The sequence below is a fragment of the Chaetodon auriga genome, chromosome 11 (genome assembly GCF_051107435.1).
Source record: "Chaetodon auriga isolate fChaAug3 chromosome 11, fChaAug3.hap1, whole genome shotgun sequence".
In the NCBI taxonomy this organism is placed as follows: Eukaryota; Metazoa; Chordata; class Actinopteri; order Chaetodontiformes; family Chaetodontidae; genus Chaetodon; species Chaetodon auriga.
The window spans coordinates 5,724,957-5,746,244 of NC_135084.1; the positions used below are offsets into that span (position 1 = coordinate 5,724,957).

General features: G+C 43.2%; 1 protein-coding gene across 1 annotated transcript; it reads right to left on the reverse strand.

Moving 5' to 3' along the window:
* Positions 1–8,464: 8,464 nt before the first annotated feature.
* Positions 8,465–20,568, reverse strand: slc1a4 (solute carrier family 1 member 4). Its single transcript, XM_076743006.1, has 8 exons — positions 19,936–20,568; positions 16,736–16,778; positions 14,842–14,907; positions 11,989–12,155; positions 11,625–11,858; positions 10,356–10,550; positions 10,075–10,209; positions 8,465–9,559 (listed from the first exon to the last, which is right to left on the reverse strand). Exons 1-8 carry the CDS (start codon positions 20,448–20,450, stop codon positions 9,319–9,321), a joined length of 1,596 nt encoding a protein of 531 aa, XP_076599121.1. The 5' UTR covers positions 20,451–20,568; the 3' UTR covers positions 8,465–9,318.
* Between the last annotated feature and the right edge of the window lie 720 nt (positions 20,569–21,288).

The following is a 21,288-nucleotide window of genomic DNA, read 5'->3' on the forward strand; positions in this document are numbered from 1 at the left end:
GTGGGAATTTTCACTGCAGCTCGCGATTCAGAATCAGAATTGATTGTCCGAGTATGTTTAGGCGCACAGGGAGTTTGACTTCCGTTTCCACTGGCTTTCAATGCATGGACATGTGATTATACAGGAAGATATACATACAAAAGACATTCAGCTGAAACAAGAACAGCAAGCTAACAAATATAAGTAGACATAAACCTATAGCTATGAAAATATATAACACTTTAAGCTGCATCTTATGTATGTAATGTGTCACACAAATTCAGTGTAATATTAGTAACATTTGCACCTGCTGGTCAGGGTCGGCCACATCTGTTATCCTCTGTGCTGCTGAATGGAATGTGTAGGAACAGTACTGCTGATCAATAAGCTTAGCAACTGCCGGTAAGTCAAGTAATAATTCAAGAGTTCCCAGTGTCTCCTAGAAGTTCATTAGATTAGGTTTTTTTTTTTAAATGACAACCTTTCATAACTTGATCTTTTTTTTTTTTAACTAAAGAACTGCCATAAATGATTGTTTAACAGCACATTACTGATGAATCAACTAAATGTTTCAGTGCAATCTGTAAGGGTTCGTCTTTCTGTAGATGATCTCAAAGCAGGAGTCCTTGGATGTACTGTACTACAGATCACACATGCTTATGGTGACTTTTCCAAGCCTGTGAAAAGCCTCCAAGTATTGCTTTCATGTACTTTGGAAGTACGTTGCACAGTCTCCTCGTTATCACACATAATTTGCAGATTAGAATACTGAAGGAAGCAAAATCTCTCCAAACTATGTATGTTCCTTTGTGCTCGTTGTGATTGTTATTGGATAGTCTGCTAAATCAGTAAAGACTGGGTGTTTCCATACATGGAAGATGATATTTTGAGTGTGCACATTACATTCCCTCTCTGGACACTACCTGCCATAACAGCAACAACCCTGTCTCAGCCTGCTGCTCCTCCACAGGAGATACGACCCTGGACCACCACACACACCCTGAACCATCCTCACTGGTTGGTTGTTGACACCATGCAGTAGACAGCAAGTTAAGTAGTACTGCTGTGAGAGAATGATATCGATGCTCTCTCTCTCTCTCTCTCTCTCTGTCTCTCTCTCTCTCTCTCCCTCACACACACACACACACACACACACACACACACACACACACACACACACACACACACAACCACACACACACACACCCATCTATTCTGGACTTTGTCCTGCTGTTCCAGTTCAAATCTCCAATGGAAAAATGGCACATTTTAGAACTATTTAAATTTCAGCTGAGGCTGTAAAGTCCTGTAGCTCAGAGGCATTTATTTGTAAGGACAGATAAACAATGCTTCAACAAGGCTGCCTGCCACAGAGAGTCAGGCTGTAAACCAAAATGTGATGTGGATGGATGTGAAACAGGTTTGTTCAGAATCCCAAAAGTAATTCTATTAAGCAGAAATCTAAAAACGATTGTTTATAGGTGGATGTTATCACACTAAAGTCCAGGTCATTTTGGCAGCAAGATTTTGTTCAGGGTGGGACTCTGGGACTGATGCATTACTAAGACTCTTACCTCTGTGACCCTCTGCAGAGACAGACCATCTATGGTCATCCACCTGTGTCAGGTATGACTAAAAGAGAGAGGAAACTGACACCTGGTGGACACATGACATCATTACAGCTTGTCTAATCACCTGGTGTGTGTGTGTGTGTGTGTGTGTGTGTGTGTGTGTGTGTGTGTGTGTGTGTGTGTGTGTGCGCGTGTGTCCGTGCATACACACTTGTTGAGCTTCTGTTTATATCTTCAACCACTCTCTTATCTGTCTCTGTGCTTCTCTGTGGAGATGGTGACTTGTTTGGTGTAACAGCTGGTAATTTTGCTCCCTCTGACTCTCCACTGAAGCCCTCCATGTCAAATTTACATGAGCTCTGACCAGTTTGAATCAATGTACTTTTCTTTGTTGTGACTGCCTTATAATCTATGGCAGCAGAGGACCATAATGAGGCAAACTCAAGTCACAACACGCTGACAGTCAGTTCAGAGCTGCTGACACAATATTACATGAGTCTTCACTTATTGCATGTGCATTCAATCAGGACTATTCCTGTCACTTATAAAGTTCCTCTCTTGGATTGATTTAACCCCTAAAAACTCACCTCTATTCATCAAAATTACATTATTTAGAAGTTTCCTCCATGAAAAGGTGCAGAGTTACTGCTCGGTCATGCTCCTTTGCCCTCATTTAGCGTGCATGCAGCTATGAATGTGCAAATAGTGCTCACCTCTACCTCTACTCACAGCTCCACCACTGTTGTGTCTGTGTTTTAAGTTTTCTATTTGCTGGTGTGAGTGTTTATTTAGGAACTGAATATAAGATGACTCATCACAAGGAATTTAGCCCGATATGGTAAACTATATTATGTAATTCTATTTAATTTCTAGTAGCTGCTGTTTGATTGCACGTGTCTGTTATTTGTCTTTCAAAATGCCAACATGAATACGTCAAAAATGTGTCAGGGAATGAACCCAAGGACAGATCAAACAGAGCTGGTGCTATTCAATACATTTATCAACTAAGGTGACCAAACAGACTTACAGGAGGGGCAGGCAGGTGAGGGTCAAAACCAACATGAAAAGTCCAATGAGGTAAGCAAATCCAAACAAAGCGAGCAGGAGCCCAACAATGAAAAAGATAACAAGGTCCACAGAAAACAAAGTCCAAAAAAAGACAGAAAAACTGGGGAAAACCCTCACTGTGACACAGAAGGTCCAAGGATGAACTGGCAGAGCCTGAGGGGAACACACAGACTTAAATACACTGAGGAGGGAGAACTGATGAGACACAGGCGGGAAAACACAGGAAGTAAAACAAAACTTGAACTTTTCAACATAAAACAGGACATAATAAAACTAACACTCAGAACAATAACAGAATATTATCATAATCAGTCTCATTTCACCTGTTTTGCATTATTCTGCTTACTTTACTGCTGTTTCTCCTCACAGTTTTACACTGTGATAATATGCACTTTTTCTGTATTCCTGTAATAAAGAAAGCATGAAAACCAGCAGAAAGAGTCTGACCCTGCATAAAGAAGCTGCAGAACGCCTTCACGAGTGATCAGAAGCCAAATGTTGAGGCCAGATTAAACGTCATGAATAGTGCAACAGTCAATGCCGCCTCTATTGAGTGTGTTTGCACAGTGTGTTTGAGACACTCAGTGTTACACCAACTTTAGCTTGTTCTTTACTTAACTAAATCTAAATCCTCACATGTTGACCGAGGCTGGATGTTTGGGGCAGATGATGAGGTTGATTTTTGGGAGTTTAAAAAAATCTAATATTGATAATGATAACTGTCGTCAGACCCACGAATGCCTTTCTCTGTTTAAGATTAATGTTGTTCAAAAAGGATTCACATTTTGTTTTGTCCAGTGATTTCAGAGTGTACATAACACAGAATTTATTTCTGTAGAGGTAGTCAATATTTTGTGTTCAGAAGAAATTGACATTGCATTAGAAAATGTCATTAGTCAGAGCGACAAGGCTGTTTGGATCATTAAAACTCTGATTCCTTTAAGTTCTATCGGTTTTGGATTCAGCTCAAATTCTTAATAGAGTGTTCAGACTAGCAAATTATCGTTGTTCTTTTCATATTCTACCTGATGATTTCCAGTATGTTGTGACACACGTGCACTGTGGGGGTGTGAATCAGTTTTTGGATCTGTTCTTATGCTTTTATGCTCATCTCTGTGTGCGTGTGCACTAGCCGGCCTGTAGTTGTTTTAGCACGTGTGCTAACAGTGAGTTGTCATCCATCCACAGTGGAGGCTGCTGTTGAAGGTGGAGCGGGTCAGGTGTTACCATCAACAGAGAGACTGCGCCAGACCCAAAAGAACCCCCAGTGGTCAACCAGAGATATCTCTGTATGTACACTCTGCTCACTCATATATGTTTACATCACTGCACCAGAGCTGTCAGAACACAGTCAGTGCAGGAGTCCTGCCTGCTGATATCAGGTGGGAAATGTTTGGGTTGAACCCACAGCCAGTTTTCATATGAAATCTGATGAGAACTAGATGACAGGTGGCGTCATGTTTTGCTAAGGTCAGATCACAGATTGTCAAAATATATAGATTGCACAAAAGTGTTTTTCAGGAAACATATATGCTCAATTATTTCCAAAGGCTAGTTAAAGAGAAACGTAAGACCCTGTGAAAGTCTTGTTTTTGCTGACCTTCAGTTCAGCGTCTCACCTCACTGCCATCGGTGATAACAGGCTGGAGACGGTCAATCATAACAGTCAGCATAAACAGGGCCTGTCAGCCTGGTGCTGAGTTACTCTTTAAACTCTTTGTTATGTTAGTACATTCAGAGTATGGAAGGGAAACCAGGTCACTTTTTGCCTTTATGGGATCGTGACAGTGAAGGGGCAGACAGAAGATGGGGGAGAAAGGGGGGTATGACGCGAAGCGAAGGTCAAACCAGCAACAGTTGTGACCACGCTTTAACTGCTCAGCAACCAAGGTGTTCAAAGGTCACTTTAGACTTTTGACATAAAAGTCATGGTCATCACAAATGATCGAAAACATTGTGCATTTGATTAAGATTCAATATCAGACAACACACAAAATAAGTTCCTTTTCAACTTTTCAAATTAAAGGTGTTTTTTTTTTATTCAACAAAAATATGACTCATGCAGGTTTGAGAGGAGTTTTCTAAAGTCTTACTGCACTGAGCAGCGCTTGTGTTTGTATTACAGCGTCTGCATCTGCGACTGAAGAGGTCACCCAACAAGCCCAGAGGCTGCATGTGACACCAGTGCAGACAGCAGTGATGGAGCTTTCTCCCCTACAGACAGGTGAGGTGGAGGATCCTCACACACAGACTGCAGCAGCTCTGCCTGCGTGTGACATCTGTCACCTGCCACAGGTGTATCAGCTCAGCTGCCTGCACTGGAGAGCGTGTGAAAAATGAAACTGTGTCTTCTGAAGGAGCTGGTGTGTGGAATCAGATTTGTGCCAATAAAATGAAACAAAACTAACTTGCTATCCATGATGACTGCTAGCAAAGCAGCCAAAGTCCTGATTGTATGCTGACTTAGCCTGCAAGAGCAAGTACAAGAGGAACCCCCTAAGCAAGATTCAGCTTGATTCTCAGAAATGAAACACTAAATATGGAATATCTTCAGAACATTGCTCAGCAAGAGCCTTCCTTGGCAGCGATGGCATCAAATCACCTAAACACCAAGCTGGAACTCATTAAGAGTTACCAGGATATGATCAACACCCTTCGCCTGCCTTCTCAATCTGCTGAAGAAGCATCAGCTAGGTGTCAGATATTGTCACTGACACTGGGGGAAGCTGGGAAGAATGCCCCATGCTGGGTATAGACTTGGCCCCTCCCAGGACAATGCATGAGGACTACTTAACTCTTTTTAGAGAATGTGGTGACCAGGGGGTGGAAAATGTGGACATTGCGGGCATGTTCTCTGTATGAGGAACTGGGTGTGCAATGCTCCAAACACCTGTGGCTGAGCAAGATGTGGAGCACCGTGCTCTCCTTAAAGTCCCGTCTTAAGTTAAGTTTCCAAGAAAATCTTCCCCAGTAGCCTTTTGATGTTATAAAACCTTGCCAACATCAGTCATGTGTCTGAAAAAGATGACTGTCTAAGGTTGTTCAGATGTTATGTGGATTAGGCCAGGAGCCACGACCAACTCTCAGGATGGACTCTGTTAACCCCCTCCCCACCATAAACCTTAGGTCATCATAAGCTCATAACAGCCAACTTACAGCCTGCTTATTTTCATACAGCTGCAACCTTTCTGCTGCTAATATGAAAACACAATGCTTAATGAACTAACCTCTGAAGGCTGAGGATGGTTTGTGTGTATTAACACACGATAAAAAGCAAATCACATTCTGCTTTTATAAACTGTTCTATCATCACGACAGTGATAAAGATTACTACAGCAGTAAGATTTTCCACTGGTACGTGTGAGTTGCCAGAAGAAGGGAAGGTGTTACAAAGCACAGGCAGCCATTATCAACACAAGGCCAAACAATCAGCGAGTCAGTGAAGACCAACAACTGCATCAACCCACACTGCTGTGGAACGGTCAGAAAAAAAAGGATTAGGCCTTGAAATAGCATCAAATATTCCTGTAACGGGCTCGGCTCTACAAAGGCCTGGAAAAGGCAGTTTGCAATAACTCCTTCAAGACAGACAAAGCTGCTTCTTTTCCATTCAGCTGCAAGCAATCAGACAAAAAGCCCGCTTTGACTCAGACCTCGTACACTGAATGAATACACTGAATAACAATATGACCTAATAATAAAGGGTTAAAAAAAAACAAAACAGTAGCCTTTTCATTTGGGTTGCATGAAAAATGTACTGTATCACCTTTAATGTTGACAGACAGCAGGACCAACAGCAAAGAGACAGCTGTACAGTGTTAGACATAGACATGGCACAGGCAAGGTGGCAACTATTCCTGAACAGAAAAACACAGCAGAAATGAAAGTACACTTCTAACAGCAGGTTATCAGAAACACTGGCAGAAGAATTCATTAAAAACTGTATCGTAACAGTAAAAAATTTGACACTGGAAGTGTTAAAATCAGAAAGTACAAATCATATAAAAAGTTAAAACAATTACAAATAAATTAATATCAAATATACTATAGTACATGTACCACATTATATGTCATTACATGTGATTGTACCAGAAATACTGAACAAAATCTAGTCATAAAACTCAGCTTTGGGTTAACAGAGCGTGTGTTAGCTTAGAAAAGTCATCTGTTAAATCTCAAATGTCGAGTAAGACATGTTCAAACGCATTAGTTTTCTTCCTCTTTCAAGCAGTTTCAACTGGCACACCGTGTCACACCGAGACTAAAGCAGCACCACGGCGCCAGGGTGAGCATCTGAGACATCAGGTGACACAACATGCACCAAGCTTTTATTCACATACACGATGTTCCTTCTTCTCTTAGTGGTGTTCACTTTAAAATACACATGACAAAACTCAAAACTCAGTGTCCTCACCGGATGTTCCCTGTGAATGTTAAATAATAGATCAAATAAATATTGCGACAGCTGTCGTTTAACAAAGCCAGCTGAAGACTCACAGTGTTTCAGACAAACACAAAAAAAGGTTCAGCCCAGCTCTGGGATGCCATCGCCCTCAGTTTGGTGCGTTCACATTAATGTCTGTCACCACTAGAGGACAGCACAGGCTCGTCCTGTCAGTCAAGTCCGGCATCATAAACCTTCATTTACTATCAAAAATTTGGCACTTTCCTTCATACTGCATGAGGGATGGAGTGGGCAAGTGTTTATTCCTAGATCAAGGAAAAACACCAGACAGCACCCACGCTTTAAAAAATCCCACCAAGTGAGCCGTGATGACCAATGTTCCCTTTCAAATGATCTCGAACCATGACAGAGACTGAATATTAAACAGGGTGCCAGTTGTCAGTCATTGAGCGAACATCTGCAGTAAAAGTTAGCCAATAAGAGAGGTAGAGGTTTTGGTGGAGAGTCAGGGACTGTGACACACAGTAGCTGGGGATGCACTGAATCAACATCTCAGGAAACAAATGAATTACAAGTATCAACAACACCACTGAAAAAGAAAGAAAAAAACACTGAAATCAAAGGATGGATTCACAAAATAATGACACAGATTATGATGTGACCCCACCCTGCGTTTTGGTCCAGAATTTGTGTGATGAAGCTTTGATTTTTGAGTGAATTCCTTGTGGATTCGCTCCAAATTATGGAGCTCACTGACAATCACAAGTCAAACACCTGCTCTTTAAATAACGGGAGACTGGAGTGTTTTCATGATGTCCAGCAAACAACTGTGTTGACAATACTTGCAAACTAATGCTCGATAAATGGAATTCTGTCCTGTAACTATATCTTTAACAGGATCTCATGAGCTCCTCAAGATGCCTTCAGAGTGCAGGTCTTCAGCTTTCGGGCGACAGACAGCATTTATGTAGCTCCTCGTTTTATTTCTCAAAAGCAACCAGCAACAAAAGTACCTCTTATAAATACTAACGCAACACTAATGTATTTTTTGAACGTGTTTTGTAACAAATAGAGTGACCTTGTTCGAAAAGGGCGGATGCATTAATGCAACTTTTGAGAGCTAGCTAGCTTCCAAAATTAGAGGAACACGCTTGGAAAATACTGATATGAGCTGGGAAAACATGATGTGTCTTATCATGTTTGCAGTTGGCAGTTTATGTGGTTTTTCCACAGTGTTAGAGCTTTAGAGAACCGTGGTTATGTAAATAACCCCAGTGTTCTGTTTGCTCAAGGATAAATCGGATTAGTCGGGGGGATACAATACGTATCAAAGGGTTTTCTTACATGAGGCCATAATGGTAATGAACACACATAAACGCGCTAATTCAAATGGTTCAACGTCCAAGATGCTTCAGGTTACACGAGGCTTGTCCAAAAAATAGGCCAAATGCTTGAGCTGTCATTGAAGGGTTAATGTTTGACGCTGTCTGCTGACGGTCAGCAAACAGATCCTCTGGGCACATCTTGTAAACATCTCCCTGACTAATGACAAATAACAAATTTAAACCTGGGACCAAACAGATCCCTTTTCACTTTGACGTGGCTTTAGAAGACAGAGTTTGCTGCTTTGAAGCAAAAATGAGCTGAACAGATGCAAACGCATACGTTTACACCAGCTGAGCTGAGGCGCCTGAACGTGTAATGAAGTCATAACAGACGCCGTGCAGCTTTAGTTAGATGTTTGACTCGTCAGCATTTGGCAAGTTGTTAGTATTCTATAGTCAATGTTGGCCATTGTATTTGCTGTCTGAAGACAAAAACATGAATGCACTTGATGTTCTAATGCGACCGTTGAGCCGTGAGCATCTCAAACGGTACAAGAGACAAACACAACTACTACATTTATGGGAATGTTTAGGGACATTTTACACAAAGTGTTTCCATCACTGTTTATCACAAAACGCTTCAATTGAGTGTGAGTAAAAATAAAAAACTTTATAGCTAGACTGATGACATGTTTGCAAAATGAATCATTCTCAAATTCATCATATCCTAACCTCCATTAAAATACTCGGATGGAAACCCAGTGATTGAGATTTTGAGCCAAGCGACCAAATTTCTAAAGCACGATGTGCACGGGAGACTGTCACCGCTCGAGCAGACTGTTACAACGGCACTTTCCTCAAAACCATCAGGGACCTTGTTTTTAAAAGGACACTGAGTGAGAAGGGTGCATCAGCAGCAACGTCAGAAGTGTCAAAAGGTCAGGGGGCAAGACGAAAGGTCTCGCTGAGTTCACAGGACAGACTCAATGGCTTCCGGCGTGGCCCCTAAGGCTTTGCTTTGGTGCGTGACGAGCGGCGAGGTCTCCTCCTCCGCCTGAACGTTGGCCACCGCCTCCACCCGGACTTCCGCCAGCTCGTCCTCTTGCTGCTGCTGCTGCTGCTGCTTCCTCATCTCCTGCTGGTTGATGTGGTGGAGGATTCCAGCGCCCAGAGCATCGCCTTCCACGTTCACCACCGTGGTGGTACGATCCCTGGACGCAACGTGGACATAAAAGACAGATGCTTAGCAATGGCTTAGGTTAGTCTTGACCTCATGAGTTCTTCTATTTCAGCTGCTATCACCACCTGACATGGATCATCATCCACTTTTAAGTTACATGCACAGTATTTCCCCACTAAGAAAGCTAAAAGAATGGACTGAAACACACTTCTTATCAGCCCCTAACAGCAGGATACATGGATTGCCAACACTGATAGAGCTCCTTCTGCACAAGGTCTTATCATCAGAGCTCAGATGTTTCTGTTCCACAACATGAGAACAAGAAGACACTCTGGAGAGACTTGTGTAAGCCAGTTTTCTGCTCTGCCTCAGACCGGTCTACTCGAGCAGCTCTCTCAGAGGTAAAGCATTTATATGTTTGAACGTGTTCATATTTAACCTGCTGCTGCGTGTGCTTGCTCTGAAACCACAGAGCACTGTCGCTCAGGGGAAAATACAGCTGTTTTTTCCAATACAGGCATCAGTGGGTTCACATGTTTTACTCACACAATCCAGTCAACAGCCAGCATGAGGGACAGATCGTTGGTCGGCAGGCCGATCGCCTCCAGGATGATGGCAATGGTAATGATGCCGCCAGCCGGGATGCCTGCTGCACCAACACTTGAGGCTGTGGCTGTCACTCTGGAAATAATGAGAAATAATCATATGAGTGATAGAATACCACTTGTAACAGAAAGTTGACCTCTTGGCTTTGCTGGGAAATGTGAGAACAAATCCACAGATGGATCATTTTCACGTGTTTTCATCTCTTAATCCCCTGAACTCACAGGATGGTGAAGATCTGTCCAGCGTTCAGCTCAGCATTGTTGAGCTGAGCGATGAAGACAGCGGCGATGCACTGGAATATGGCTGCCCCATCCATGTTAACAGTGGCCCCGATAGGGAGGATGAAGCGGCTGATGCGTTTGTCCACGCCGTTGTTCTCCTCAACGCATTTTATCATAGAGGGAAGAGTTGCTGAACTGGTGAGAAAAAGAGAGTGATAGAGCATTATCGTTTCATTCAGAGGAAACTAATATCAAACATTCAAGCGTCTCAAGCTTGAATGTTTGATATTATCCCCCAACGCAAGCCATAACAACGCTCATATTGGCTTTGCTGGATTTAACTCAGGAATTTAAATGACAGGGTGTAGGCATTGTGAATGCAAAACACAATTCAGAATGTTTACTCAGTGGGTCACACAAGCATTTCCTGTTTGTGTGATATGAAAAGTCAGTTTTACTCCTTGCAGTTGTAGTAGTTTTTCCTTTTTTTGACATGCCACTTAACGTCTTTCTAAACATCATAAGGAAAATACGGCACAACAAAATCCCATTAATGGACAGACATTCCTGTTGGCTCTGCTTTACTATTCACAATGCATGTGACACTCTCTTGCAAAAGACTCGTGGATAACATGTATTAACTTAAATCTTAACTTTTAAACTTGCAAAATCATTGTGCAGAGTTAAAATCAGTCAATACAAAGCTAAATATTTAAAGCCCAAAGAAGCTGCATTGTTCAGATTTTGCACAATATCAATAGTGTTGGAACAGACATCATGATTATTTCGGTATTCTCTTGCAAGTTTCTGTTGATGGTGATGCTACAGCAATGGTAATGGGGGTCACTAGAAATATGTTTGTTAGATTATGAGTTATCTTGTACCCAGAGTTGGCAGTTGGCCTGAGTGTAGCACAAGAGAACAGTGCATGCCGAGAAAGAGTTTACCCTGTGCAGAGCATGAATATGCTCTGTAAATGTCATAGCAACCTGCTAGATTTTGATCTTTCTTGTGTACAAATTGAACTTTTCACCAGATAGTGAAAAGATAGAACTTAGCTAGAGGAGAGGTCAGGGTGTCAAGAGTGAATGCTAGGTGAAGCTAAAAGGGCTGAAACTTTGTATTTGTTTCATAACTCTGTGTCTTATTATAACTGTGCGTTGCTCCTAATTTCATTGACACGCACCTCTCCGGTTTCTATCACTGAAATGCAAACTTTTCCCATTTCAGTCAACAGTTCACGTGGGACCCTGTGATGTAACAGTATACCTGGAGCAGGTGGCGAAAGCAGTGGTGAAAGGCGTGATGAGGCCCGACAGGAAACTGAAGGGGTTCTTGCGTGTGAAGCCGAAGTAGATGAGAGGCAGGACGATACCTCCGTGGATAATGTGGCCCAGGATTGAAGCAAAGATGTATTTTCCCAGACTAGTGACCAGAAGAACCACGTCCTCCATTTCCACAATCTTACTGCCCACCAGGAACATGATGCCAAAGGGGATATACCTGAGAGATACAAGAGGTAAGAGTTTACCAGAAAAGCAAAGGCAGGAGAAAAAAGCTGGAATATGGGATGGTGACAGCAACAAATGGTTAGCACGACTTTAAATTCCCATAAGCGTCCAACTCTACTCACCACATGATCCAGGACACCAGCACCATGGTGGCCTCGTTGAAAGCATTGAAGAAACGAATGAGTTCCTCCCCCTCGTCTCCCAGCTTCCTCAGTGCCACACCGAATACCATGGCAAATAGCACCAGACCCAGGATGTTCATGCCATCTGTTTCTGTACCGAAAGGCACCTGAAACACACAGTAGATAACCCATGAATTAAAAAAGCAATTTCTTTTTCAGCCATGAACAAAATAACATATACAATGGTCGACTAACACGTTCATCCGAGTTGTCCCTGAACAAAACACACAGAGCGTTGATACCGCATCAATGGATCAAGGCGCCTGACAACGAAATGTCAGTAGATGCCGACTGTCGTGTTTTCAAAGAGAAACAGACGGACAATTATTTTTTTGTTAAAGTAAAACACGAGCCAGTGTGCCTAAGTTAGTTTGTGGGGACGACCTCGCAGTGATGAAAAAGACTGATCTTGCATGCACTTGGAAGACGTTAACGCTCTACAGTGGAGTTTGGGAGACCAACAAGCAGCTTTCACAGACCACATTCTGACAGGGACAGTGTTCTGCAGGCAACTTTCGTGGTGAAGAGCTAATAGCTAAGAAGCTGAAACTTCATTCAGAAAGGAGAATTTGTGAGGGAGTGCCTTGTTGCTGCTGTGGAGCTGCTAGCACCAGACAAAGTAAAACTGTGCCAAAGTGTCAGATTGTCTGGAATAATTCATGGAGATGAAGGAAAACCTGAAGTGGAACTCAATGATAGCAAGTGTCTGTGTGATTTGAACTTCATTGTGAACAATACCAAGAACCTCTCAGAGCTGAACTTAAAGCTCCAGCAGCTTCTCGGATTTAAATTTAAATGGTCCTTGACAGGAACAAGAAAAGTCAGGGGATCACCAAAGTCTTTAGGAGACATCATCTAAGAACCATGGACGTCTGTTCCACATTTTGTTCCAGTCCTGTCAAGACATCTCACTCAAGGGCAAGAGGAAAAGTTGGGGGATCACTGAGTCCTCGTTTCTTGTTCTCTGGAGACACTGAATGTGTGTCATGTCAGTCAAAATATTTCGCGGTGAACCAAGAGGACTAATGTAATGACCCGCGATCCACACTGTTAGCGTGGCCAAAAATGTATGTTGATCAAACTTTAAACAGGTTCAAAGTAGACTGCTTTTCTTTTTTCACGCACTTGCAGCAGTTCAGTGATGGTCAGATACTGTACACTCATTTGTAGCCTTTCATTATGGACATGGAAGCTTGTCAAACAATAACACTGCTTTTTTCCACAGTAGTTTATACGACACCTCTTGCTACAGAGTGTGCATGCGTGGGCGCACAGGTCTGGAGGCAGTTGAAGGATTCAGTGAACTGGATGACGGATAACGAATAAGGACAGGGACAAATCCTGAGCTCAATCCCTTTCCATTGTCCTGAGCTCTCCCACAGCTCTACCAGCTTCATCCCCTGGCACTGGGGGGACTGTCCACCATGACCCACAACAGACAAATACCATGGACTAATGCCAAGATCAGATCCCCCAACTGTTCCCTTACACTGGGTCAGCGGGGGCAAGCCATGGCCTCTGTTGAGAAGTAACTGGATTCAAAAGATTATTACTGTGTTCAAATTTAGCAAATCAGATAATACAGAAACCTTTAAAAACCTGTCAGTCGTAAACATTATTAAGTGATCATAAAAAGCATTTTCTGCATTCTTGAAAGGTTCTTCAGTACCTGTTGCGTTCAACCATTTGAGCACCTGACTGCAGAGAGAACCTTTGAAGGTGGTTCTTTCTAGTAGATAACGGGATGCTTCGGTAGAGCTTTTTGTGCCACCATGTTAAAGGCTTTCGTTCAAGAAACTCTTCATCATTCATCTGTTATTCTGCTTTGGAGCTCCTGTTTCTCCTTACAACTAACTCATCATACACTCATCTATGATCCAGCATCCACAATATCGAACAGGCCCAGGAGCAATCTATAAATCTGGAGCCAGGCTTGCGTTTGTTCCCCGTACAGACCAGCACATTATCTTCCTGACAGGCTCAATTGATATCTGGTGGGTTAAGCTGACCTGTCCACCGGCCAACACTCTGACTGAATGACTTTTGAAATCACACTACAAACACAGAAACCATTTTGTCATACTTGTGAGTAATATATGAAAACCTTACCTGTCCTTTAACTTGTCTTAATCTTAAAATGCTTTTTGGTGACAAACGCTGAACAAAGAAAACTGCACCAGATCAAGATGAACTCTGCATGAGATCTCACCTGCTGGTGTTTGCTCTGTGCATGTTTGCACTTTTACAGGCTTTTAGTAGCAAAGTAGACAAATGCCTTTTTTCCTTCTTTCCTTCTCCCTCCTTTCTCTCCTCAATGCTCTACTGTCATTGGTTTAAAATGCATTTTAATGACCTATCCAAGCGCTCACGAGTTGTGAAACTCATGGTTGGTGCCAGTGAACCTGAATCCCTGAGACATGCTTTAATCTTTAAATGAAAAGCAATTACTCTTTGACCTGACACAGATACAAGCTTATTTATAACTGCTGTCAGTGAGTTTGCACCCATGGGTGACTCTCACACACACGCAGCCTTGTTTCCATTACTTTTGGGGACATTATATAGACTTACATTCATTTTCCTGGAGACTAACCCTAACCCTATCCATAACCATAACCACTACTTGCCTAACCCTAACCTTAACCTAAGATTAACCTTACCTTAAACTTACCCTCAACTGAACTTTATCCTAACTTTAACCCAAGACAATGTGACCGTGTAAACAGATGTCTGTCCCCACAGCATAAGTAGTACACACACACACACACACACACACACACACACAGTTTCTACCTTTTGATAGAGGGTGGTCCCATTGGTGTCATTTCCTACAGCAACCATCTTGTAGTCAGTGGCGTACTGCAACACAAAGGAAAGGAAAACTTGTAAATTTTGATTGGCTCTGTTCAATCATACATTTTTATTTCGTACATTTGAGGGCTGAAATGTGTAGTTACAGTGTCAACATGCCAGTATTTATTTTTTCCCAGGTATCTGTTAGTGCCAGTAAACACATTCTGTGATTTTTGAAAGATGCGTAAGTCCTTATCTCCTCTCTGAGAGTCCAGAGTACACTGACTAACAAAAGCAGGGGTGTTGTGACATCTGAAGACTTTATCCAGGTTTGTGATCACTATCTGCCCAAGTATGTCCTCAACTGATGTCATTAGTCGTACAACCCTGATTCCAAAAAAGCCTGGGCGTTGTGTAATGATAACTGAAAGGTGTGTTTACTGATAGTGGTTTCATGAAGTGTTCCTGAGTAACATCCTTGATACAGTCATGTGTTCACAAAGTGGTGGAATGTTAAACCTGCAGTGCAGAAGTCTTGCACTCAAGTGAAGGATAAAGATTTTCATGGCTGAGAAAATCTTGTCTTTGTGTCTGAGACTTGTGATTTTATGTTTGCACACTGAATACTTTGATTCAACATTATAATCAGTAGCTTGTTTGTATTTTATTGTTCTAATCAAAACTGACTTGTGACATACCTTGTAGGCTTTTGGCCTCTGTTGCATATTCTGATATTATTCATATTCATAATACTAAATCAATCAAACCAATCGAGAAACCCTTTTCAAACACAGCTTTAGCGGGGTGAAAATGGGCTGGGAATGATGGAAGAAATCTGAAAACCACACTTTTTAAGAGCAGTGCTGCTCCTCTAAGGAATGCAGCATGTATGTGGAGTTGGGGGCCAGTTTGACACTGTCCACTGAAGTTCAGACAGTCCTCAGGCATTGAAGGAGACAACCAGCACTAATACAATGCTGTCTCTCTGTGCATTTCTTTAAAGGGCCCAATAGGATAAAGGTTCCTGACATCTTGGCAGATCTATGGACTTTAAATGAGGCTCGAGGTTCTTGGAACGGCAGCACACTTGCACATGCAAAGGCATACAGTATGTGACTGTAGTCGCAAAACTAAAAAAGACAGCCGTCCCAATAATCTAAATCTTCCACTTCATTTGTTTAAATGTCTGTTTAAGCATCTAGCTGCTTGTCATTTTGTGTAAATCTCCCCTCTCCTCTGCTTTCTTGGTTTAATCCACAGTTGGACTCATTCCACAGGGGCTCTACCACAATATAGGCTGGGTGGGGGGATGAATATTGAACTCAACGACCTAGCTGCACTTTGAAACTCAGTTCACTCATGAAGTTTATAATTTACTGGCCTGGTTTAAGACAAGTTTAGGGTAAGTTTTAGGCAGTTAGTGGGAGTATGAATGCATGTGACTGTGCATGTGCATCCTTTCCTTCTGCTGTGTGCGTAAGCTTTTTGTATCCCTGCATCCCCAAATATTGAACTTTCCTGGTTCTTATTTCAGCTTTAACAGACACGATCATAATTCTCCGAAGTGAAGCGGGTCACGCTCAAGAGCGGCGAGGCGAGGCAGGTTGCTAGGGTGGCTGGAATGGAATGGTTTCGCCATGGTAACGGCTGGTAAGCAACAGGGGAGAAAGGGTGAGCAGCGGTCTCTATTCTGAGCATCTCCTCATTAAGAGGCATTGTGAGGCTCTAAGCCACAGGCAGGATTTACAGCGGCGGTAAATGAACGTGGAGTGGCATCCGCGTGGTTAGCGAAATAAATTCTAAAGAACAATCCACACAAGACACAGGTGGTGAGGAAAAACAGACTGAGTGGAGGTACAACAGAGGATCGGTGGAGTGAGGTGCTGGCACTCACAGAACGGAAGGCAGCTGCCACCAAGTTTGCTGGGAATAAATTCCTGAGGAAGGAAAAGAAAAACAAGTTAGATTCAGGGAAAGTTACAACTATCTTACTGCTCTGTCTCCTGTTTGAATTCATGGAATTGACAGAAATTCGGGGTACTATATGAGCCTGTGGTTTGTTATTAAAAAAAGCAATCAAACAACTACGGAACACTGGCCTCATAAAGTCTTTTAAAACCATGTGGTTAACGCATCTGAATGATAAATTGTTCACAGGATTGGTTTGTCATCACACACTCCCTGCAGTTTGGCTCTTTTCCCAGGATCTTCTATTAAGTCCACTGTTCCCTAAATTCCCTGACAGAGCAGTTGTTCTGGCACTGATCTACTGTCTGTGTTCATCTTCTATTAAAACAAATCACCAAGGTCTTTACTAGGATTAGATATTCCTGGAAGTTTCACTGTATTCATTTACACCTCACTTTTCCTTTATTTGATGGGTAAACTAGATATTTCTTGTCTTCTTATCCATAAAAATAAAAGATGACAGTTTAGTCATGTGCCTTCCTGTCGTCAGTCAGGAGCTTACAGGGTTTGGACGTAGCCTGTAAATTCTGAAATTAAAAATAAATAAATAAATGCCACTAACTTCTGATTTTACATAATTGTTTTACATGCTTTAATTGTACACAAAGGTGGGGGATCTTGAATCAAAAAAAGAAGAGCGTCACAACATGAAACATTAGATGTGGCAGTGCTTAGCTTCAGCATTGAGTCACCCTCGAACACCTCACAGTTCCATACCATGGTGTATCAATTTTACACCACATACCAGGTGTCTTGGTGCACTGTTTTTGCAATTAGTATACAGCAAAATCAACTCACTTTACTGTTTTGAACAAACAGGAAGTGGCTTGCTCTCGCTCAATATATGCAGTACAACCCAAAAACAGTAAACAACAACAGTATTTGACACAAACATAACTTCATATATATAACATATATCTCTATTATATCATTCAGGAAAACTGAAATTCAAACACTTCGAAGCACCTTGAAGTTTCAGGGCTCGAGTTTTCCTCCTGTCACATGACCGAGGCGAGGGTCTGGATTAACCCTGGGAAACCAGAGCTGAGAGCTGACATGCTTTTCCCACGGAGCCTCATCTCTGGTGACTGACTTCTATAGCTCTGTTACATAACGGCTTTCTTTCCTAAAAAATCAAAGCCAAACATCATGCATGACCCAATCCAAGGGTCAGCCAGACTTTTACTTTTCTTCAAGTTTATTGCGGGACAGTGCCAACATTTGCCACTGTTAAACAGCCATGACTCCTGATCTGCAGGCCGGTGGTTATTTCCAACACTCAGGCCACCCGGCTGTGAGGGGACGGGGAGCTGATGCCCTGACTGCTATACATAAACACTGTGAACCTCTGTGAATGAACACCCCAAACTGTCAGCTTCAGTCCAAACTGACCAGCATTAAGAAGAAGAACAAGACAGAACAAAAAGGCTTCATCAGAATTGGCTTTCAAATCCTGTACTGGTCTAATCCTTCCTCAAATGTTTGGATCAACTGGTCACCAGTGCAAATAGAAAGTCTGACTCCACAGTGTAAGACTGGGAAGTAAAAGCAGCTTGTCCACCTGCTATTATGATAAGGGAGAAGTGCTGACGACAGCAGACAGCGTTCAGTTTGTACTACACGGTGCTGCTGAGGTTTATCCCTCCACCTCTTTGCCTTCCTCAAAATACACTCCACTCTTTCAGCAGCTGTCAGCCCCCCCCCCCCCCCCACTGTGAGAACTTATTCTTAGGACCCCTCCTGTATGGCTCACTGAAAGCCAACCAGCATACTTTGTAGGCGGAGGCTGCCTGTAGCTGCTATTTTTTTTTTTTTTTTTTACTTTTACATGAACTACAGAGATGTGTCATGCTTCAAGAGAACTAAAAACAAACCATAACTTGTTAGACTGCATTCTGGGATTCACTGATACGCAAACTGAAATACATAATGAACACAGAAACAATGTGTATCAGCAGGATTGCATTGATGAGGCTTGGCACGAGTTTACCCTGCTCCTAAAAGTAGAAAAGCCAAACAGTTGAACAAAGCCACAATTCTTAACACTGGTGACCAAATGAGGTTAAAATTCACATACTGTGGTGGCAATCAGGCCACAAGTTCTTGACATTCCTCTGCAAAAGTCTGCTGTGCAGTTCCTCTTTTCCTTTTCTACTCAAGGGACAAAGCAAGAAGAAAAGCACGACTAAGTGGCACTTCAGCATTGCCTTGCACTGCATGCTGTACTCTGCGATGGAAGAAGTATTCAGATCCTTTGCTTGAGTAAAAGCAACTTCTGTTATAAACAAAAGAGCTTCAGTGAAACTCTCACTTACATAAAAGTACAGAAGTATTCAAAGTAAAGATTCCGAATGCGATGATGAGTATGCAGCATTTTACGCTTGAAGTACAAACACCTGAAGGACTGGTATTTGACTGGTGCAGTGAAGAATGAGGTGCACGTGGAGGAGAGAATTTGAGGGATCAAGCAAAACCAGTTCAGCAACATCAGTTTTTGACAAACTAACAATTAACTGTGATGTGAGAGGTGTGTGAACGGCAGTTGATGCTGCTGTGAACCAGGGTCAACTTCAGTGTGCACCACACTTTGCCCACTTGAATTGCAAAACAAGGTTTTGGGGTAAGCCCACTTCACACACTCATGGTTAACTTTTTTTTAAGCAAGTAGGAGGGGAACTGCCATCTCCATCGGTATAAGCCTCAGCACACAATGATGCACTCTGAAGACCCGGACCACACTGTCATTGGTCCAGAGCCTGACAAACTGACTCATCTAACTGAGCTTCACTGGTGTGTTCAGATGAACTGCAGCCTGTACTGACCTGCTCCAAGGCTGCATTAAGCCCATGCCAGTCAAAGATTAGCTTGGGTTTTTAAATAAATGTGTACCACTGCATGTAATGCTTGATACAGCAGTCAGAGTGTGTGCGTGCACGCGTCGGATAGCTCCATGTGTCATGTGTGTAACTAGCCAGTGATCCCCCCGCGCCTGGCGCACGCTGTGCCACAGTTCCCCTCGGAGCTGCTGCAGTGTCACACCAATCTGCCTCATATTCAACCTATACATCACTGTTTACTGTTTCAGGTTGTTAAAAAAATGACTGAAGTATTGCGACAGTCGGCTACCTGGCCAGATCTAAAAACGAGTCAGTGGTCTCCTTGTCGCTGCTGACGCTCTCCAGTCCCAGGTTGTTGGTGTTCAGGGCTCCTGCGCCCACGCCGGGTTTGATGATGAAGGCCAGGGCCACCCCGATCCCCGAGGCGATCAGCGTGGTCACCAGAAAGTAGGCGACTGCGATACCACCCAGCTTACCCAGCGAGCGCGTGTCCAGGCTGGCGGCGCCGGAAATGAGGCTGCAGACGACCAGGGGCAGGATGATCATCTTCAGCATCCGGAGGAGCATCTCTCCGGGGAAGGCGAAGTAGGTCATCTGCGCCTTGGTCAGGTTCATGTTGCGGACCATCATGCCGAGCCCGACGCCCACCAGCACCCCCGACACGGTCATGATCACCAGCAGGTTCTTTCTCAGAAACTCCATCAGCTTCTCCCTGCAGTTCTTCTGCGCGCTTTTCTCCAGGATCCGGTCGGTGGAGGTCGAGCTGGGCATCGCGTGCCCGTTGATCTCACTCTTTTTCTCCATTTTGCCACTACAGGGAATCGAGTGAAGCTGAGTCCACCTCCTGGCAGCTCGACTTAGATGTGCACACACACACGCTTGGCGCACGCACTGTGCTGTGGAAGGCTGGTCCGGTCTGAAGGCTGAGCGCAGAGCGGAGGGAGAGCCAATGGAGAGCGAGCGACGACACAAAGAGCCAGTGGAACATGCGCACAAAAGCCGCTACTTTATACCAGCAGCAAATGATGCAAGAGCAGGGGAGATTGCCAGGGTCTGGCAGTGTGGCACATTTTCCTGTCCTGAATATAAACATGAGATGATTCAAAGTCCAGAGGAAGAGAGCTTACCCCCAAAATTCTGTTTCTTTTCCTGGCTCTTCTCCCCCGCTTCTGTGTCCCGTGACTCTCGCAAAGATTAAGAATATTAAAAACTATGTAAGCCTAGTTGTATCGACAGAATATCTTGCAACTGCATGTTTCAACAGAGAAACATTTTGCTAGAACTTCTTTTTAGTGAAAGATGTATGTGGTCTCTTGCTTTTCTTTGTTCCTCAGTGCACCAAAGGTTCCCTCTGAATCAAGAGAGAACTCTCTTCTTTTCACATCCATCAGCCACATAAAGCATCCCACGCAGGGGCTCCGTGTCTTTTGTTTAATGCAGCTCGACAGCTGCGGTCATTTCAGCACTGGTCTTTAGGGCTGATGATCAAATTAGACTACAAGAAACAGTTGGATTCACAGATACTCGCACTTCAACATTTTACAAGCACACAGTCAAGTGAGGAGAGACCTGACTCTCCAACATGTGGACTATCAGGTCCACAGACTGAGGAGATGGATGGAGAGCAGAGCAGAGGGCTGTC